This window comes from Pipistrellus hanaki (assembly GCF_964339955.1).
Source record: "Pipistrellus hanaki genome assembly, chromosome: 8".
NCBI classification, from domain to species: domain Eukaryota; kingdom Metazoa; phylum Chordata; class Mammalia; order Chiroptera; family Vespertilionidae; genus Pipistrellus; species Pipistrellus hanaki.
This window is the reverse complement of record NC_140510.1, coordinates 66,427,933-66,446,744: the sequence shown is the minus strand read 5'-3', so window position 1 is coordinate 66,446,744 and position 18,812 is coordinate 66,427,933. Positions and strand designations below refer to the sequence as shown.

Sequence of the window (18,812 nt, the reverse complement as noted above, 5' to 3'; positions counted from 1 at the left end):
AACTCACTTTATCATCTTCACTTTATAGAGGAGAAAACTTGCTGTAGAAATTTACATTAAAAAAGTACATTTCTGTGAATTTCAAATATATTTTTCCACTTCCTTTCAGATCCCAGATTCCAGTGTTGCCTCAGAAGTCATTTTCATCATTACTATTTGGTATTTAATCTGTTTTTTCCTTCTTCTTTAATGTCCTGTTCCTTGTTTTCTAAAATTTCATGAGATGGTCCTTGGTGCCAGGCATTTTAGACATTGTGCTGTGTCTCCACTATTTGAAAACTCATGTCATTAAGTTCTGGGAAGTATTGAATTACTTCTTTGAAAATTGCTTTCTCAGAATTTGTTCTTTTTTTCTTTTTTCTTTCTTTCTCTGGAACACCTATTATTGGATTTCTTGAGTTGATATAATCTTATCATTTTTATTTTATGTTCTATCTTTTGCTCTAATTTTTGGAATAATTCTTAACTTTTAACTCTTTTATCAACCATTTTCCTCTGGCCATTTTTAACCTTTAAGAACTGTTACTTCTTTTCTGATTAGCCTCTTTTCTTAGCAATTTGTTTATGTTTATCTCTGGGGATATTCATTTATTTTGGCAATTTTCCTCAGCTTCCCTAACCATTTTGGCTTCTTTGAGAAGTGCCCTGTGCTTTGTTGTATATATAGGTCTATTTGATGTAGTCTCTGTATGTCAGGTCAGAGGCTTGTCACAGTGTCAGGTGATCTCTGGTTTTCTGTTCATTTTGAAGTATGAGGTTAAATGGGCATGGAGAACTCTCTGTGCCTGCATGAAGCTTGTCCACCTCTGCAGGGTCACCAGGCATAAAGATACAGCCCCTAATCCACACTTTCCAGTTCTTGGAGATGTTTGTCCAGGGGTACTTCCATTTCTACAGAGAAAAATGCTGCCCTAGGAACACTGGCTGGCTTCACACCATAAGCACAGAATTTCATTTTTGTCTTCTGTTTGGCCAGTATCCTACCCTTCACTCCCTCCCACCTCCTTGTGCTTGGTGCACCTGAATCCCCAGTTTTTTCCTGCAATAATTAGATTGCTCGGTTCTGATGGGGACCTGGCTTTGTAGAACAAAAGAGCATCCCTAATGTCCAAACTCAACTGTAGATCTTCACCTGTTCTCTGTGTTGTGACCCCCTGGCTGAAACCCCACCTCTTGAGCAGGCTGAATGGGTCTGCTTTTCTTCAGTGTTCTCTTTCCCAAGCAATATTTACCTCTGCCATACCTGCTTTTGTTCTTCCAAACTTTTACTGCAGCCTCTCATTCACTGTTGTCATCTGTACTATTCTCTTTGTCTTTTTGGATTTGATTGCTATTGTTGTTTTTTAAATTGATTTATGTCAGATTTTTTTTTTTTAAGTTTCGGGCGGGCCAGGAATAAATGCATGTTAGCTATGAAGCTTCTTGATCTTTGATCTAAAACCTCTCTACCTTAAAAAAGGAAGAGAGGAGAAATCCTATTTTGTCTACATCTTTGAGTCAGACAACTGCATTTTGAGTTAGAATTAAATTTATGCCGCTGCTTCTTACAGTTTCAATCCTTCCCTTGAGAAGAAAACACATATATAAGCCAAGTCAATAGCTTTAGAGTTGGTTTTGAAATGCATTGAATGGAAAAAGAAATTACTAATTTAATTTTTTGTCTTGAAAGCATTCAATAATTTATGAACCTGGGTCAGATATTTTAGAAGCTAGTTTCCCTGAATGTTAGGAGGTTGGCTTTTCTAAGCCTTGTCGGCAGTGCTTTGCTCTGATTCTAACTTCCTAGGTGACAGTGGAATAGGATGAGAACAGTTTACTGTGATCAGATCCAGATCTCCCACTGGAAGTAGAATTAAGTCCCATGATGCACCTTTGCACTCAGATGATGGGACAGTGCCTCTCCCGAGAGGTAGCAAGGTCAGATCAGAATGTAAGGGCCATGAAGGTGACAGTGGGTAAACAGTCTGCCTGGGTCTGAACTCTGGCTCTTCCACTTCCAATTTGCCTGCACTTGGGCAGAAAATGTAACCCCTGGGCGTTGATGACCTCTTCTACAAAATGGATATAATCATCATGACTACCTCATGGGGTTGTGTAATGATAAAATTAATTAAAACATGCAAAACATTTATAAGAGTGCTTGGCTTGTAATAAGGACTCAGTACATGCTATGTGATATATATACTTTATGCCATTTCATTATTTGTTTCTTGTTATAATTTTATTGATCATTGACTATATGGATTTTTTTTTATAATCAGCTCTAATTCTTCCCTCTGGTACAATAACTCTGATGAATTCTTTATTTATCCTTTAGCTCATAAAAAGATTATATATAGTATATAAAATACTACATATAACACATATGTATATATAAATCTTTATATATGCTTATATATATTTGGATATATACATGCAAAACAAAAGCTAACATTTAACCAGTTGACTTATTTCTAAACTACAAGTTAAAAAAAATAGATTTCCTAAGCTATTTATTCATTTCCCCCCTTAGAATAGCCCTAAATGTTTCTTGAAAGAATTCAAGCTTATATGCACAAAACACTTTTTCATGATTTGCACATGTATATTCACTTGCATACTTGAAAAATAAAATGGTTTTCGTGTGTGTGTGTGTGTGTGTGTGTGTGTGTGTGTGTGTATGATTTTTTTTACATAAATGGTATGTATGTTGTTCTAGAAGTTGTGTTTTTACTCAACAATTTTTTTTTAATTTCCCATGTTTATTCATGTTAACTTAATTTATTGCTTTTAACTTCTGAAGACCATTCCAGCCAATAGAAAAGCCACATTTTATGTATTAGCAAGTATTCTAGGTCCTGCAGTTGTCTCTCAACTTGAGAAGCTTGCAGAAGGATGTCTGAGTCACACACTGAGAGCAGCCACTCCCTGAAACTCCGATATGTGTCCCAGTCTTACAAAGGGTTCAGCATTCTGGAGAAAGGGGCTGTGTGTAGATCATTAAAGAGTCCAGAGACAAAAGATAATTTTGAAAGGTATTGAGGGTCAGAAAGATCTTCAGCTGAAGGAGCTGAAGACTCTTCTTGTCTTAGGCCCCCATGCTATTTATTTAACACAATTTGTCCTAAGACAAGTTGGAGATAATACAATTCAAAGGGTAGGGCTTCAAAGGGTACAGAGTTGTTCAGGTGTTTGGCCAATAGGAAGCAATAAAATGCCTGAGCTGTCTGGCAGCAAATAATTATTCTATTCAGGTTTGGGGTAAGTGCTGTTTAGCCATTTTCAACAGGTAAACTACATATGTGGCTCACCCTTGTTGAGCCACCCAAGCTTCACCAACCTTTTGGTGAAACTTGTAATTATTACATGCTGGAATTGGTTCTCGGCAGTTTCCAACATTTCAGCAGTTCAGTTCAGTTTTCTGTTCTCTGCTGTGTCTCCTTCCTTGCCAGAAAAGAGGCACCTGGACAGGTGCCCTCAGACTGCTATGTCATGTGTGTTCATTGATGGAATTAGCAGGCAGTCCAAGCCTAGGTCCTGTGCATCCTGTTGAGGGTCCCATTACTAAAACTGTTTCATGGTCATGCAGTACTAAGAGGAAGTGGGGTACATTGCTCCATTCGGGCCTTCCAGTTGCTCACTTTCTCCATCCCCGTTGTTGAACTAGTGTGAAATCAGACACCAAGAAATTGTTCAGGGCATGTTTTGAGCAAGTTAATGCAACCATAAAATACAAATAACTGTCATGTGAATTGCTAGAATGGTTGTGAGCAATAGCTAATTAAATAGATTGTGAAGCAATTTTATTTGCAAAGTGCTCTATGGAGGAGATGAAGGCTCTGAGATTAGCATCAGGTCTCCTTCTCAGGAAAACAGACTTCATCTTGCAATTCATGATGCTATAAAATTTCTAATTTGAGGATTTGTGAAAAGATGCACAATCTGTTGCTTCATGCAGTCCAGAGCTGGGTACGATGAGGCCCATCTGCCATCTGCTTATTGGGAAATGACTTGAGTATGCCTTCTCTTTAGTATTTTTAATTTTAGGTATAGGTGTTTAGAAAAGGCCGTTACTAAAATGAATCTTATTAAGACATGATATGTAAACGTATCAAGCTAAGCTGTATGGTTGGGCAATGCTGAACAATAATCCCATCCAGGGATCTCTGCTGAAAGTTTAAAGGGCATATATATTTAAGACAGAGCTCCAAGGGCTGCCTTCCATAGGACCAAAGGAGGGAGGGAGCTCTTGGCTCTATGGGCTGTTAATGGATAAAGTTCTCCTTTGGGTTTCTCTGACCCATCGCAGACTTTGGCTTTGTACAGTCTTATCCACCATGAAAAAAATTTTGTGCAAAGCAGTTTGAATCCTCCCAGGAAACATCCAGGGACTATGAAAGGAGGTGTGTGGGGGGAGATAAAAAAAGGTTAACTCTCTGGGGCAATATATTTCTTTCTGGTAGCTTGGGAATATGTCAAGCAGCTGAATTTCATCTTTCTGGTTTTGTTGTTATTGTATGAAAAATGCAAGAGAAACCTAAAAGGCAATGAAACCTATAAGGCAATTTCACCTGAAACTTATCATTGTATTTTTATTTATTTCTATATATTAAACCATCCTGGTATTAAGAAGGGAAGACACATTTAAAAATGCATTTTTTATAATTAGCACTGAGAGTTTTAACAGTGGTGGTAAGCCTGTATGTTGAAATGGAGTTTTATGTGTTTAATTAACAAATGTTTTTTGTTTGCCTCCTTTGCGTCAGGCTCTCTGTATCGAATACAGGATTAGGGAAAACAAACATGAGCTTTGCCTTTCTGGAACATTCAGTCTCTTGGGGGGCTCAAAAATAAATAATCATGGTAATGCATATGTGATTTTATATCCTGGAAATGCTATCGGTTGCTATGTGATAGACCACCCTAAGGAGTGACCTAGCCTGTTGGTTTAGGGAGCACAGCCCCCTTAGGACATGCCTTTTGTTCTGAGATGTGAAGAGTGGACTAGCATTTAAGGCAAGCCTATCGATGAGAAGAGCTTTACTTAAAGGGATAGCACCTTTCATGGCCTCATGGAGTAAGCCTCCTCCCTTGGGTCACTGACAGCCCCTTGTCACCTGAGGGCAAAGAGAAAGGGCAGTTTAGGAGAGGGAGGCCAAGGATGTAAGGAGGCAGAGCAGGTAGGGTCAGAAGGCTGCACTGAAGTTATGCTCAAGGCAAAAGGAAACCAGTGAAGCATTTAAACAAGGTCATTCTGGCTGCAGAGCAAGCAAAGAGTTGAGCAAGGCTGGGAGACTAGTCAGAAACCTGCTGCATTAGTCTAGGTGAGAATTCTTCAGTAGGACACCATATGCAAGAGAAGAAGGAGAGAATGGAAAAACAGAGATACAGAGAGAAAAATACAGTTTGGGTGTGTGCATGTGTATGTGCCTGTGTGGGTGTGAAAGAGAGAGAGAATGGAGTTAAAAGCTTGATGAGGTTTGGTTTAAAGTGAGAGCTAATTATATAATTTTGAGATGATGATAATATAAATTTTCAAATGTGATCTTCCTTCTTAATACCAGGGTGGTTAATTTAACAAAATAGGAAGAGAAATGCCATCAGCTTCAAGTAAAATTGTTTATGGATTTTTCTACCGTGTTTCATACATGAACAACACAACCAAAAAATGAAATTTACCTAGTTCAAATCCTGGCTCTGCCACTTTCTAACATGCAAATTAGAGCACTTTCTTAAAGTTCTGAGCTTCAGTTTCTTCATTTCTGTTAAGTGGTGCTAACTCTATTCTAAGTGTTGAACTACGTGAGGTAATATACATAATGCATCTCTGTACACGTGTGTGAGATTCTGTGCCCCAGCTTTCCTTTCCCCTATGGCATCATAAACTAAGCATTCCTCAAATATCTCTCAGTGTAGACTCTCCAATGTGCTCTTTCTTAGTGACTACTTCTGCATTTACAACCTTTCTTGTGCCTATATGATTCATGACCCCGAAGTTAACTCCAAATAGACTTATATTGGAATGAAAGCTTGAACTCTGACCTGGATTTTCAAGTGTCTCTGAGCACCTTTCTTTAATGTATAACTAATGCTTTTAACTCAAAGTAGGTTTAAATTGAGAGTCTGTAGAAAACCCACTGAGGTTGGAGAAGAAGGCCTGAATAGCTTTGGGAAATAACCGAACTATTTAGGACCTCTTCTTTTACAGCTATAAGGCCGTAGGAAATTTGGCCTAGAGTCACTGGTCAAACACTCTCTGGTTTGTAAATAAAGTTTTATTAAAATACACACTCATCCATTTGTCCACAGAGACCAATGGACTGTATATTCTAAAATATTTACTATCTGGTTCTTTACTGAAAAAGTTTGCCAGCTGTTAGATTAGAATATTGGTTTCCAGATTTCATGTTCCTTTCCCCCCTTTTCTCCATCCAATGAGAGATAGAAACATCGATGATGAAAGAAAATCATTGATCAGCTGCCTCCTTGCATGTTCCATCCTGGGGATCGAGCCCACAACCCTGGCATATGCCTTAACTGTGAATTGAACTGTAATCTCTTGGTTCATAGGTCAGCACTCAAACACTAAGACACACCAGCTGGGCCATCAATCCTTTCTTCACACAGTTTACATATATATATTTAAAAGCCTAAGCAACCAAATGACTGAATGACTGAATGACCAGTCACTATGATGTGCACTGACCACGAGAGAGCAGATGCTTAATTCAAGGGCTATCTGATGGTGGTCAGTGTTTTCCCACAGTGGGAGCACTGCTTAGCTGACTAGCCCATCCCAGCAGCCCACCAGCTTGGCGCAGCCACTCCCCGCTCACTAGTCCTGTATGTCCAATCTCTGTAGAACAGTGGGCTAGGCACTCATGGACTAACATTGTCAGCATGATCTAGACAGTGCCACCAGCCTTCTGGAAGTTGGCCTCGGGCACTGTAGCCACTTCTCCTCCTAGATGTGCTCCACAAGGAAGAAACAATATAAAAGTGACTGCCAGGTGGCTCCCCACAACTGGTACGAATGTCAGCAGGACAGATTTGGATCCTGGGCCTGCAAGGGCATCTCACTGCCCACCCGGAGAGCCAATCATGTCCCAGCACTCTACCCCCCACCCCACCCACTTCGGGATGGGTGCCAGGTGCAGGGCTTATGGCTGGTGAGTGCCGCTGTTGCAGTGCAAGCCTCTCCAGATTGAATTGGAACTGACTGGAGTCCTAAGCAGGTGCAGTGTGACTGGGATTAGTGGGAGGAGCAGGCAGGAGCAGCAGGCAGCTTTGTACTGCTGGTTTCAGCCTGATCCCCACAAGCTACCCTGAGGGATCCCACCTGTACTTGGATTTGTGCACCGGGGCTCTAGTTTGTTACATAAAAGCCCAGTACAGAATATAGATAAAAGCAGGCTTCTTCTATTTCAAAAGTGTGAATACAGGATGGTTTTAAGTTACTTCAAATTGAATGTCTTTGGAATAAAACATTTTTAAAAACAATAATGCTATATGTAAAAGTCGAATCTTTACAGCTACTTGCCATCTTTAGCAAAACAGTCAAATGGTAAAATGTATCTCAGTGCTCCCCACTATCAAGTTCCTGTGCTCCCCTTCCCCCCAAATCCCTTTCTCTATTTGTTCTCATCTTTTATTTCCCACGGGTACCCCGCTACCTCTGCAGGTCAGTCTGAAGTTGCTGTGTCCCTGAGATCGCTGCCCAGGTGCCCTAAGTGGGGCATGCACTTGGCCTTGCCCCTGGCAGCAGTGTCTGCAGATCCAGACCTTCTCTTCATGTTCAGAGAACTTCAACTTCATGTTCTCCCCTTAGAATCTGGTTTCTCCTGAATGACAGCTGGCTAATCAGATAAATTCAGGCTGTTAATTTTATAAAGCCTGTTAATTTTCACTAATGGCTTAATGAGTTTATTCCTCCCAGGTAATGCATTTGTATTTTAATCAGGGCTTTCTGGAGATGGTGCATTTGTTAACCCAAAGGAAGGACCTTAGAGGAGGGAATGCACCATTCTGCTAGTTTTTGGGGGTATTTGGAGTAAGTGAAGCCTTTGGGTGCTGCTTAGGTCACAGTACAAAGGAGGTTGTCCTATGATTTCCATTTGACTCAGTCCATTATTACATGATCATTTTGCTCATGCAAGTGAGCGGTCTCACGCGTTGTGTCATGTCTCTCCTGATTCTGAGCTGTGTCACCGTAGTCATATGACATGGTGTGTATCTATCTGCAACAGGGTTATTGGAGGACCAATGCATAAGAAGTTTTCCACATATTAGGATCTTGGTAAATGGTCCTTAGTTTCCCATCAGTGTGTGAACCAGATCTCATGTGTTTAAGAGTAAGGAATTCTCATATTAATCTTGTGCAGAATTTATTCATTGATTTAGAGTGAAGACTTCTATTTTGTACTTTTAATCTCATTCTCAATAAATCAGTTCAAAGAGACAATAATTGGAATCAGAGAAGTCAATAAGTATAAAGGACTTTAGAAAATATTGAATTTGGTTCTTTTATTTCCCAGAGGTTAAATGATTTATTGGAGGTCGCCAGAGGGCTAGGTAATGGCAAGTTTAGAGCTAGACCAGGCCTCCAAACTTCCAGTCTCCCCAAGTCACAAAACAAATAGCACATTTTCTCCCCTGAAACCTTTATCTAACCCTGAAGAAAACGCTGGATCAAAAGCTTGCATTTGGAACAAAGAATGCAGAGATTTGCTCAGAATACCTCCAAGTCTGGCGAGGTTGCATATTTCATCCTCTTTGGGCCATGGAAATGGTCAAGCTTGCAAATCCAGTTAATGAAGCAAGAAAATAGGTCCTTTTACCTTGACCATCATTTAGAGTCTGCTTTTCAAGTCTGTTTCTATAACCAGCAATGAAATCTGCCTTCATCACATTTATTATGGGATGAAAACCGAGCTTCTCTGTGTTGATGGCATAGCTCCGGGGAGTCACCCTGCCCACTTGAACTTTAAACAGGCCTCTTAATGCTTTTGCTGTATTCATTCCTCCATGCAAAGTGCGCTCTCCTCATTGCTGGAGAGCCTAACAAGAAAGTAGCCAGGCGCAGCTGCTTCATTCATTCTGCCACAGTATTGGGGGTAATGACAACCTGGCAGGCTGCGGGTCACCCCTCCCACCCCTCTTTCCAATCCCCATGCAACTGTCTGAGTCCCTCCTTATACCAGCTGCCCCACCTTCCGTTTCAAAAATTACTTTCAGTAATTACTACAGCTCAAGGATGCTGTCCAATCTAAAGTAGCTAATGAGAACCAGTCCTTCAATCTACACTGTAATCAGCTTATAACAAGCTCCCTTTTCCTGTGCTTCATTACTGTGACACAATCTATTTCTCATACCTCAAAATGATAAGGCAGAGTTTGGGGGGAAAGAATCTGTCTCTATCACCAGGCTGGCAGGAAAGAGAGATGGACTGAACCCTGCAGAATTGATTTATTTGCATTCTTCTATTGCTTTGGTGGCTGCATCTTTGCAAGGAGTTAATATCATATTTTTGATTTGGCCCTAAGAACAGCAGGTGCTTTTCTTACCACCAGGAGGAAAAACCAAAAAGAGGTAGCCCAGCAGAGCTCAAGTGCATCATGATTTATTTGGACACGTGCAGACTTGGAGCAGAAAGTGTTTTAAATTCTCTTGGAGAACCTGCCAATGCTCTCTTGACCTGAGTGTTTGTTCTCCCTGAAACGTGTAAGATGTTACCTGTAACCCTGTTAGCTACTTACCTGCCTTGCTTTGTAGGTGCTCCTGTAAACTCCTCATTGTTTATTTTCAAAGAAAGAACACGGAGGACACCAACCGCAGGGGTGCTCGCTAGGAGTTTAGAAAATCTGTTGGCTAATATTGTGCAATCTGTTGATAAACACCCAGGCTATTTTAATCTCCTTTCCAAGTTTATCCTCCTGAATTAATTTCCAGACTGTCATGTTTTGCCTGGTGTGATTAGAGCTCGGCCCGGCGAAGCGTCCGCATTCTCCTGGCGTGCTTTCCTCGGCATCAAGGCTGAGGCAGAGCACGCCTATTAATCCCACCCTAATGATGAAAGCGGCCGAGGGACTGCAACATCTGATGGGTTAATACCTACGGTAGCCGTGTCCTTGGGTTTAATCCAGCTCAGTCATCACTTCCAATGACAGTTTGATGAGCTTCGGCAAGGCTGGGACTGCTGTCATTGTCCATTTTAGACTCCAAATACTCGGAAAAGATAAAAGCCAGTCTCAAACAGCCAGACAGCTCTTGGGAATATAGATGTCAATAACATAAAGACATAAAATGCAGATTGGAGGACCTTTGTTAAATAATTGTTATGGCCAGAAAAACTCACAAAGAACCCATGTGCTATTCTCCTCAACCCCTGCCCCAAACAGAAAAATAAAAGTAGACTCCATTAGCCAATTTTTAAGAATAATTCTAAAATTGTATTTATTTTTAAGAGAGAGAAAGAAAAAGAAAGAGAGAGAGACTTGTTCCACTTTGTTATGCATTCATTGTTGATACTTGTATGTGCCCTGACCAGAGGTTGAATCCGAAACCTTGGCATATCAAAATGATGCTTTAATCATCTGAGCTACCTGGCTGGGGCCTCTGTTAGCCAGTTTTTAAAAGTTGTTTTTCAACCAGTGTCACTCCCAATAAATTCAATTAAAAAATAAACTTGTTTTCCCTGCTTTGTCTAAAAATGTATATATAAAAAAAGAATGGTCCTGGCCTGCATGGATCAGTGGTTAGAGCATTGGCCCTTGCACTGAATGGTGGTAGGTTTGATTCTTAGTCAAGAGCACATACCTGGGTTTGATCCTTGGCCAGGTCGGGGGCCTCTGGGAAAGGCAACCAATCAATGTGATGCTTTTTCTCTCCCCTGTCTCTCTTCCCCTCTTTCTCTCCTTTCCATTCTCTCTGAAATAGCAAGGGAAAAAATATCCTCGGGTGAGGATTAACCAAAAAAATAAGAATGAAAAATAAGAATGTTTAAAAAATGAAGCTAAATTAGAAAATCTTTCACCAGATTTCCTCGTTTGCAGAAAATAAATGCACACAGCTCATTTACAGCAGGAAAGTGGAAGGTTTGCAAATTTACTCATTAGACACAATAGGCAGTAGGCTGGTATCTCCTCTCAAGTGGAATGTTGATCAATCAGGGAAGGTGGCTCTTGGTTGCCTCTCCATCTTCAAGAGCACTGGGATCCAACTTGCTTTTAAAATTGCAATCAGAGGGCTCAGATTGAGCATCTGTACTTCAGGCGAATCCATAAATTAACTTCTAGTACTTGTGGCGTTCTGAAGGAATGAAACTCGCATTGGCATGCATGGTTTGTCTGCTACAGGAATGTTATGTAACCATGCCTGTTATATCAGGAGAAGTTTCTACCTTCATTATTAATAGGAAGGAATTTTCCTTCCTTGCCAAAGCAAGACATTCTATTATCATCCCCCCTCTCACTCTCCTGCTCTCTCACACCCCTCTCCCCCTTCTCTCTCAGTGAAGGCGGCCATCTGAAAACATGGAAAGAGAAATGCCTTTGCAACTGGTGTCAAGAGATGGACTTCACAGCTCACTCTGGACTGTTCAATCAGGCCTTTCTTGTCTGAGTGTTAAGTGTTAGGGAAACTTGGGTCAGCTGGCAGAATACCTGGATTTATACATTGCTGTATTGTTTTCTTAAGAGGCATTGATTTCCAATATTCATAGTCCCTCCAGTACTGTGTTCACCTGCCCATGAGCATCACAATTTTGAATTGTGATGGAAGCAGGAACACCAGTTTATTATTATGTATATAGATTTGATAAAGACTAAATTGAAAGTACCAAGTTGTTTCAGATAATAATATACATTTACAAACCCATATAGTTACTTTGATCTTAGTCAACATATATAATATAATGTGCTATCATCTTTACTTTTTTCATCATCCCGGATGTATTTATTGAACACTGTTTCACTTATTATAGTGTGGGGCATTTAGTGTAAGATATTGTCCCTATCTCAGGGAATTTTTACTTTTAGCTTTTTAAATTTTTTTACTTTTATTGAATTTATTGGGGTGACATTGGTTAATAAAATTATATAGGTTTTGGGTATATAATTTTATAATACACCACTTGTATATTATTCTGTGGGTTCACCACCCCAAGTCAAGTCTCCTATCACCATTTATTCCCTCTTTACCCTCTTCTTCCTCCCCCTATCCCCTTACCCCCTTTTCCTCTGGTAATCACTACTATTGTCTCTATGAGTTTTTTTTTTTTTTTTGCTTAATTTCTTCACCATTTCACCCAACTCCCCCCACCTCCCTCCTCTCTGATAGTTGTCCATCTGTTCTCTGTATCTGTGAGTCTCTTTCTACTTTGTTAGTTTATTTTTTTTTAGATTCCACATATAAGTGAAATCGTATGATACTTGTCTTTCTCTGACTGGCTTATTTCACTTAGCAAAATACTTGTCAGGTCCATTTATGCTGCTGTAAAAGGTAATTTAAGCCTTTACTTTTAACTAAGAACATTTATTGAAACCCTCTTTATGCTGAACAAGTATGCTAGGCATCAAGACTATCAGATGTGGTCATGCTCAGTGTGAAAATTCATGAACTCATTTCAAACCTAAATAGACTTTCTTAACAATTTTACCAGAAAGAGGAAAATAATAATAATAATAATAATAATAATAATAATATCTACTCTTAAGGGGAAAAGATCAAAATAGTTTTTAGATTTTTTTGAGGAGTTATATTTACATCAGTCATATTAACTTTAGTTTATTCATAACTAAGTATTTAAAGATGTTTGTGTTGTTTGATAACAAATTTAGGATTGCAACGTAAGGCTTCTCAAAAAAAACAAAACAGGGAATACATAAATGATTTTCAACATCTACTAGTTACAATATATTTAATTAGGGGTAGAAAGATACATGAAATGTCTTTATCATCAGAGTTTAAAATCTAGAAGAAATATATCATTGAAATCAAAGCTTAAATATGTTCCATTACTGTATTTACAAATGCAGCTTAAAAAATTATACTAATGCATTTTCAAAGGGTTTTAAATTTAAAAAGTTTCAAAGTTACTTGAAAATTTATGTTAATTTGAGCAAACCAGTTATAAATTGTGCCAAAAAATGAATTATATGGTTGTATTATGATAAGGGCCACATAGAAGAAAGAGTATAAAATTGAGATGAAATAGCTTTTCATCTGAACACTTAGATTTTAGAGCTAATGATCCTTTGCGTTTATTTCATTTTTAAAAATTCCCATCTTGCCGAGACTGGTTTGGCTCAGTGGATAGAGCTTCAGTCTGCGGACTGAAAGGTCCTGGGTTCGACTCCGGTCAAGGGCATGTACCTTGGTTGCAGGCACATCCCCAGTAGGGGCTGATCGATGATCCTCTCTCATCGATGTTTCTAACTCTCTATCCCTCTCTCTTCCTCTCTTTAAAAAATTAATAAAATACATTTTTTTAAAAAATTAAAAAAAAAAAAAAAAAAAAAAAGCCGAGACCGGTTTGGCTCAGTGGATAGAGCTTCAGCCTGCAGACTGAAAGGTCCTGGGTTTGATTCCGGTCAAGGGGGTGTGCAAGAGGCAGCTGATCGGTGATTGTCTCTCATCGATGTTTCTAGCTCTCTATCCCTCTCTCTTCCTATCTGTAAAAAAAATCAATAAAATATTAAAAAATTATATATATATATATATATATATATATATATATATATATATATATATATTAAAAAAAATTCCCATCTTTTTTCTTCCTCCACCTTACCAATTTAGGTGTATCATCAAACAATTTGTGCTGTTTTTCTCTTTCAAACTTTGTATCATGGAAGGATGTTATTCAAACAAATATATTTTAATGTAGGAAGAAATCTGATTTCTTTAAAAAAAGTGTTTCATAAAATTTAATTTATTAATGTTATTCTCACTATGATGTAATCTTAGTTTTATTTAAATGAAAGAAACTGAATCTCTCCTTACATTTTTAGTCATAATTTTTAATATGAGATGATCATAGGTTAATATGTCACAGAGTGTCTTACTGGAATTTTAGCTACAAAATATATTTGATAAATGCTATAATTATAAATGTTTCTAGTTAGCAAATGCCATCATCTGCATGAAAGTTAAAGGCAGTCCTCTGCAGGGTTATTAACTTGACATCCAAGTCTGAGTTATAGATTTTCTCCTCAGGGTTTATTCCATCAGTTTGTGAAGATGAGTTTTTAGGCTTGGTTGGGGTTGAAAATAGTGACACTGAAAATGAGGGGAGGAATGCCATTAGAGAAGTTTTACTTGTTGCTAAATCTCTACTCTGGGCAATGAATTCACATGGAGATCAAAGATGGTAATGAGCCGCTGGTGTAGGCCTGGGCAGCGACACCACACCATCTCATATTTGCCTTCCCCTTTGGCGCTGCAGGACTCAGAGTGGGCCCCAGACATGTGTGACAGGAGATGGTGCAATGGGGACATACAAGGAAAGCAACTGTGAAGGCCCCATGTACCTAAGCTAGCCTTTTAGAATTCTGGTTCAGGGTAATCAAACCAGAGATATATGCTGGTAATAACAGTATTAATAATGCTCAGGTCTGGTGAAGGAAGTGTCTGGGAGGTTTTCATGAAACTGGTAGCATGTGAGCTGAGAAATGAACAATAGCAACTTTTGAATATTGGGAGACAGAGTAAGGACAGTCAATCTAGAATCAACAGTGCATAAAGAAAAAATGCTTCTGAGTAGTAGTTAAATTACAAATTGTGGATAACATCTAAATCCACTTTATGTGTCTACGGTTGATCAATGTGACAAAAATGTTTCTGTTTTAATTTAGGAAAAAATTAGTACAACAGAGTATATTTGGTTACCTATAATATTTATTCCTATTTACTTTCCACTGTGAGGCTCAACCTGTAAAATCGGTATTGTCCCTGTATATCATAGCATCAGGAAGCATGGTTGGTAATTATACTAGAATCTATGGACTAGAGGTTGTCAGTATAAACAACAAAATTATGAAGTGTTGTTGGGCTCACCATAACCAGTGTTCCATTGGTAAAATGTACACACACACACACACACACACACACAACAACAACAACAACAACAACAACAACAAAACAAAACAAAACAGAAACCACAAAACACATAGAATCAGTGATTGCTAATTAAAAAACAAACAAAAAGAAAATCTTTCTAAATTATCCAGAAATATCACAGCCTTGCAGATTTTCTCTTTTCATCCCAAAGTAATTCTGTCTCTAAGAGGACTTTCTCACAGTCACACTAATAAGACATATTGAATAGAGAAGTTGGTACCATAACAGATTCGAGCCCCTGGGGATGATTAGAATCCTGAAGGGAAAAAAAAATCCTGTTTTTAAATGTTTAACTCCATTTTTGAATTAAAATAAACCTGGAATGCTTGGCAAACTATCTTTTACACTGGAAACATGTTTTTCTCATAATGCAATGACTTTTAACCTCCCCTCCATTCATTAAATTTGAAATGTTTCTAAGCATATTTTTGGTTTGGATTAATTTTTGCTTTCCTCAATTGTTCCTGGTGAGAAGTGTTATCATCTGGTGATTAGCACATTTATTGAACATTCAAAGTGATGTGCTAAATGTTATGAGGATTACAGCAATTTACTTTCCTTTCAAAATACTATAGCTTTCCAGGGTTGTGAGGAGATCTGTGCTTTGGAAGGGTGATGAGTTAGTATGTAAATTATGCAGAAGAAAAGCTTATGTAGTAAGTGCTCTGAGAGTAGGAGGTCAGGATTCATTAGTTCTGGCTCCTTGATCTGAGAAGGCTTCTAGGAAGAGGCCAATTTACTTGTTGAGATTATTATGCTTAAGTGGCTCATTTGCATCCTCACCTTAGCCTTGGCTTTGACTCTATGGAAAGCTAGAGTTGTAGACTCTGTAGTTTCCATCTCCTGGGTAGATAAGCATGGTTTATTTTTCTTTCATCAGTACATACTCAGAATATCTGGATTTTGATGCAATTACTTGTCATCCAGACCTGTATTTTGCAACTTAGCCAAAGGAGAAGATAGCACTCTAGACTTACTCTTAAACTAGCAGAGGATTAGAGCCAATAAGTAATTAATTTTGAGCATACTTTAAAATTGATATTTCAAAGAATCCTGATTTGTTTTCTGAAACCTTTCTTAGAGCCTTCAGGTCCTGAAAATATAGATCTTGGGCTGAACAAAAACAGGCAGTGATTGGAGTCTGCTACTTCCTTTTAAGGAGGCAGACATTTCTGATTTTAAGTTTGCCTGAAACTGGCTTGCCACTAGACCAGTGTGTTGATGGTGGGTTACAAAGCACTAGAATCACTGGGGGCTTAGTGACAATGCAGAATCCTTAGACCAGTGTTTTTCAACCTTTTTTGGGCAAAGGCACACTTGTTTCATGAAAAAAATCACGAGGCACACCACCATTAGAAAATGTTAAAAAATTTAACTCTGTGCCTATATTGACTATATATAAAGTAATTCTCTTGAATAGGAATCAAATAAACACAAAGAAAGTATTTTATAATTACTTTATTATGAAATATTAAGTAAACGAAATAGTGAAAAATTATAAAATTCTTGTCTTGTCTGCACCTACGGCACACCAGGCAACATCTCGCGGCACACTAGTGTGCCGCGGAACAGCGGTTGAAAAACGCTGCCTTAGACATGAGTATATGTAACCAGTACTTCAAATCAATCATATGTATAATAAATTTTTTAAAACTATTTATTTAGAATTTAATGGGTTTGTTCTCTGATTTCCCTTCTTCTACCTGGAGAAAGTTGAGGGGCAGACATCATCTTGATTCTAAAGGCTGAGACAAACTGTACACATAAACAATTTGGATATATATCTACATATTCCTGTTTGCATACTATCCTTTTAGGGGCCCAAATGCATGTGCATATTGACATATGTACACAATATCTCTTTTTACATCTATGAACATGTATAAATATGGACTCATCAGTGCAAGCCTATGAACCAAGTCTTGTTTAGCAGTGTTGAAAATCCAAATGATCATTCGAGAAATATTGCTTCCATACCGTGTGCATGTTTTGACATAGAATGAAGTAGAAATTGTGATATGACACTCATCTTGCTGAAGTTGGAGATAGAGGAAACAAATGCTATTTCTTCCAGGCTTTAAGCCTCATTAATACGTGTTGATGAAATCCTTCAACACATCAAAGGAGTATCATCTTTTAGAGATGGTTTCTTTGAATAAAAGGCTTAAAGTATGGGTACAAAGTAAAATTCCTTTAAATATCTAAATTAAGAAAGAAGTTCAAGTATTATTGATAAAAATATTACTCATTAATTGACTGTATCATGAGCTGCTTAATTTGAAATGGTTTCAGATGAAATACAAATCCATCTGATATTCTTTTATTACCATTCTTTTATATATTTTAGCACAAATTTTTAGTTCTTTAAATTGTATAAATTAGTTTTAAACTTGACTTCCCTTTTTTTTTCTCATTTAGAGACATGTTCCCAAACACAAGAATAATTCCTGCTGGTAATGCTACTCATTAGGAACATTTCTTATGAGAGGTGAATGGTGCATCAAATATCTCTTTATTTCCAGCATGGCAAATGCTCTGTCAAGACAACAGCCTAGCCCATTGTTTAATTGTGTATCAGGTTTAGGTGACAGAACTTGGATAAGACATGACAAAAGGGCTTAGGAAGAGTTAAACACCTTCTTTCCCTTCAGAACTGCAGAGTCTTCAAAAAAGACACCTGTTAAGTATTTCCTGAGGCATATAGAACCAGCCTTCTTTCCTTTCAATTAGCAATGGAAGAATTAAGAAAGGTAAGGTTTCATTTTCATTTTTGCTATTGCTGGCAGGTTTCAGATACTAGGAGAGTTTTATGGATTCCATCTCACCCTCTGTTTGTTTTGTTCATACCTTTAAGGTGGTTCTTATTAGTTAGAACATCATTGGTTTCCTTTCTTATGTGCATTCATTTAATTATTTTTGAGATATTGGCTGGGAGAGAAAATATTTTTTGCAGAGATGATTCTCCTCTTCTTCCTCCTCCCCCTTCTTCTCTCCCCCCCCCATTTTTTTTTAAGAATAGTCACGTTTTACAACTGTGTCCAGAAATTTCATATATGTATTATTAGTCCTGTCTTTTCAAAATTTTTAATTTTTTTTAATTTTACATGTAACTTGTTTGTGCATGCCCATGCACATATGTTTTGAGTAGAGGTAGTAGAAGGGGATTTTAGTGAGGACCATGAAGGTTTTGAGCCCTAACTAAAAGAGAGTATGGAATAAAATATTGGAGGATAGACTACATTGGAAAAGCATGCCTCTTCCTAAAACTTTTGCAAACAGATTTCTATTTCTCTTTCTACCCTGTCAGCCTTTTTTTCATGTGGATTATCTGTAGGAAAAATGTCTGACCACTTTCATTCTTAGACAATTAGGTAAAAATATTCCCACATCAAATCTTACATTATGTCTCATCAAATCCTATTGTTCTGACTTTGGAAGAGTTAGCAAGTGACACATTTATGACGTTGGTGGGATTTGTACCACATAAATGGGTTCATGAGTTAAGGCCACACAATGAGCTTATGATAGAGCTTGACTTCAAATCCAAGTTTAGTCATTTCAACCTCAGTGTTCTTTCCGTAATATAATTCTACTGTGTCCACAGTAGATTTTTTAAAAAAATTCTTAAGAAAAGAAAAACCTTAGCTTAGTTTAGCATTTTTAATTCTAGAAAAGCATCACCTAAAAAGGCCCAGAAATGTAGATTTTCCATAGTT

General features: G+C 38.1%; 1 protein-coding gene across 1 annotated transcript in view; it reads left to right on the top strand.

Moving 5' to 3' along the window:
• LOC311627104 (uncharacterized protein) overlaps positions 1 to 18,812 on the top strand; it is a gene marked incomplete at its 3' end in the record, with an annotated part of 735,059 nt that overhangs the window by 270,002 nt on the left and 446,245 nt on the right. Inside the window, exon 3 of the mRNA XM_084893348.1 lies at positions 110 to 159. Within this exon, the coding sequence (XP_084749474.1) occupies positions 110 to 159 (50 nt within the window). The remainder of the gene's footprint in view (positions 1 to 109; positions 160 to 18,812) is intronic.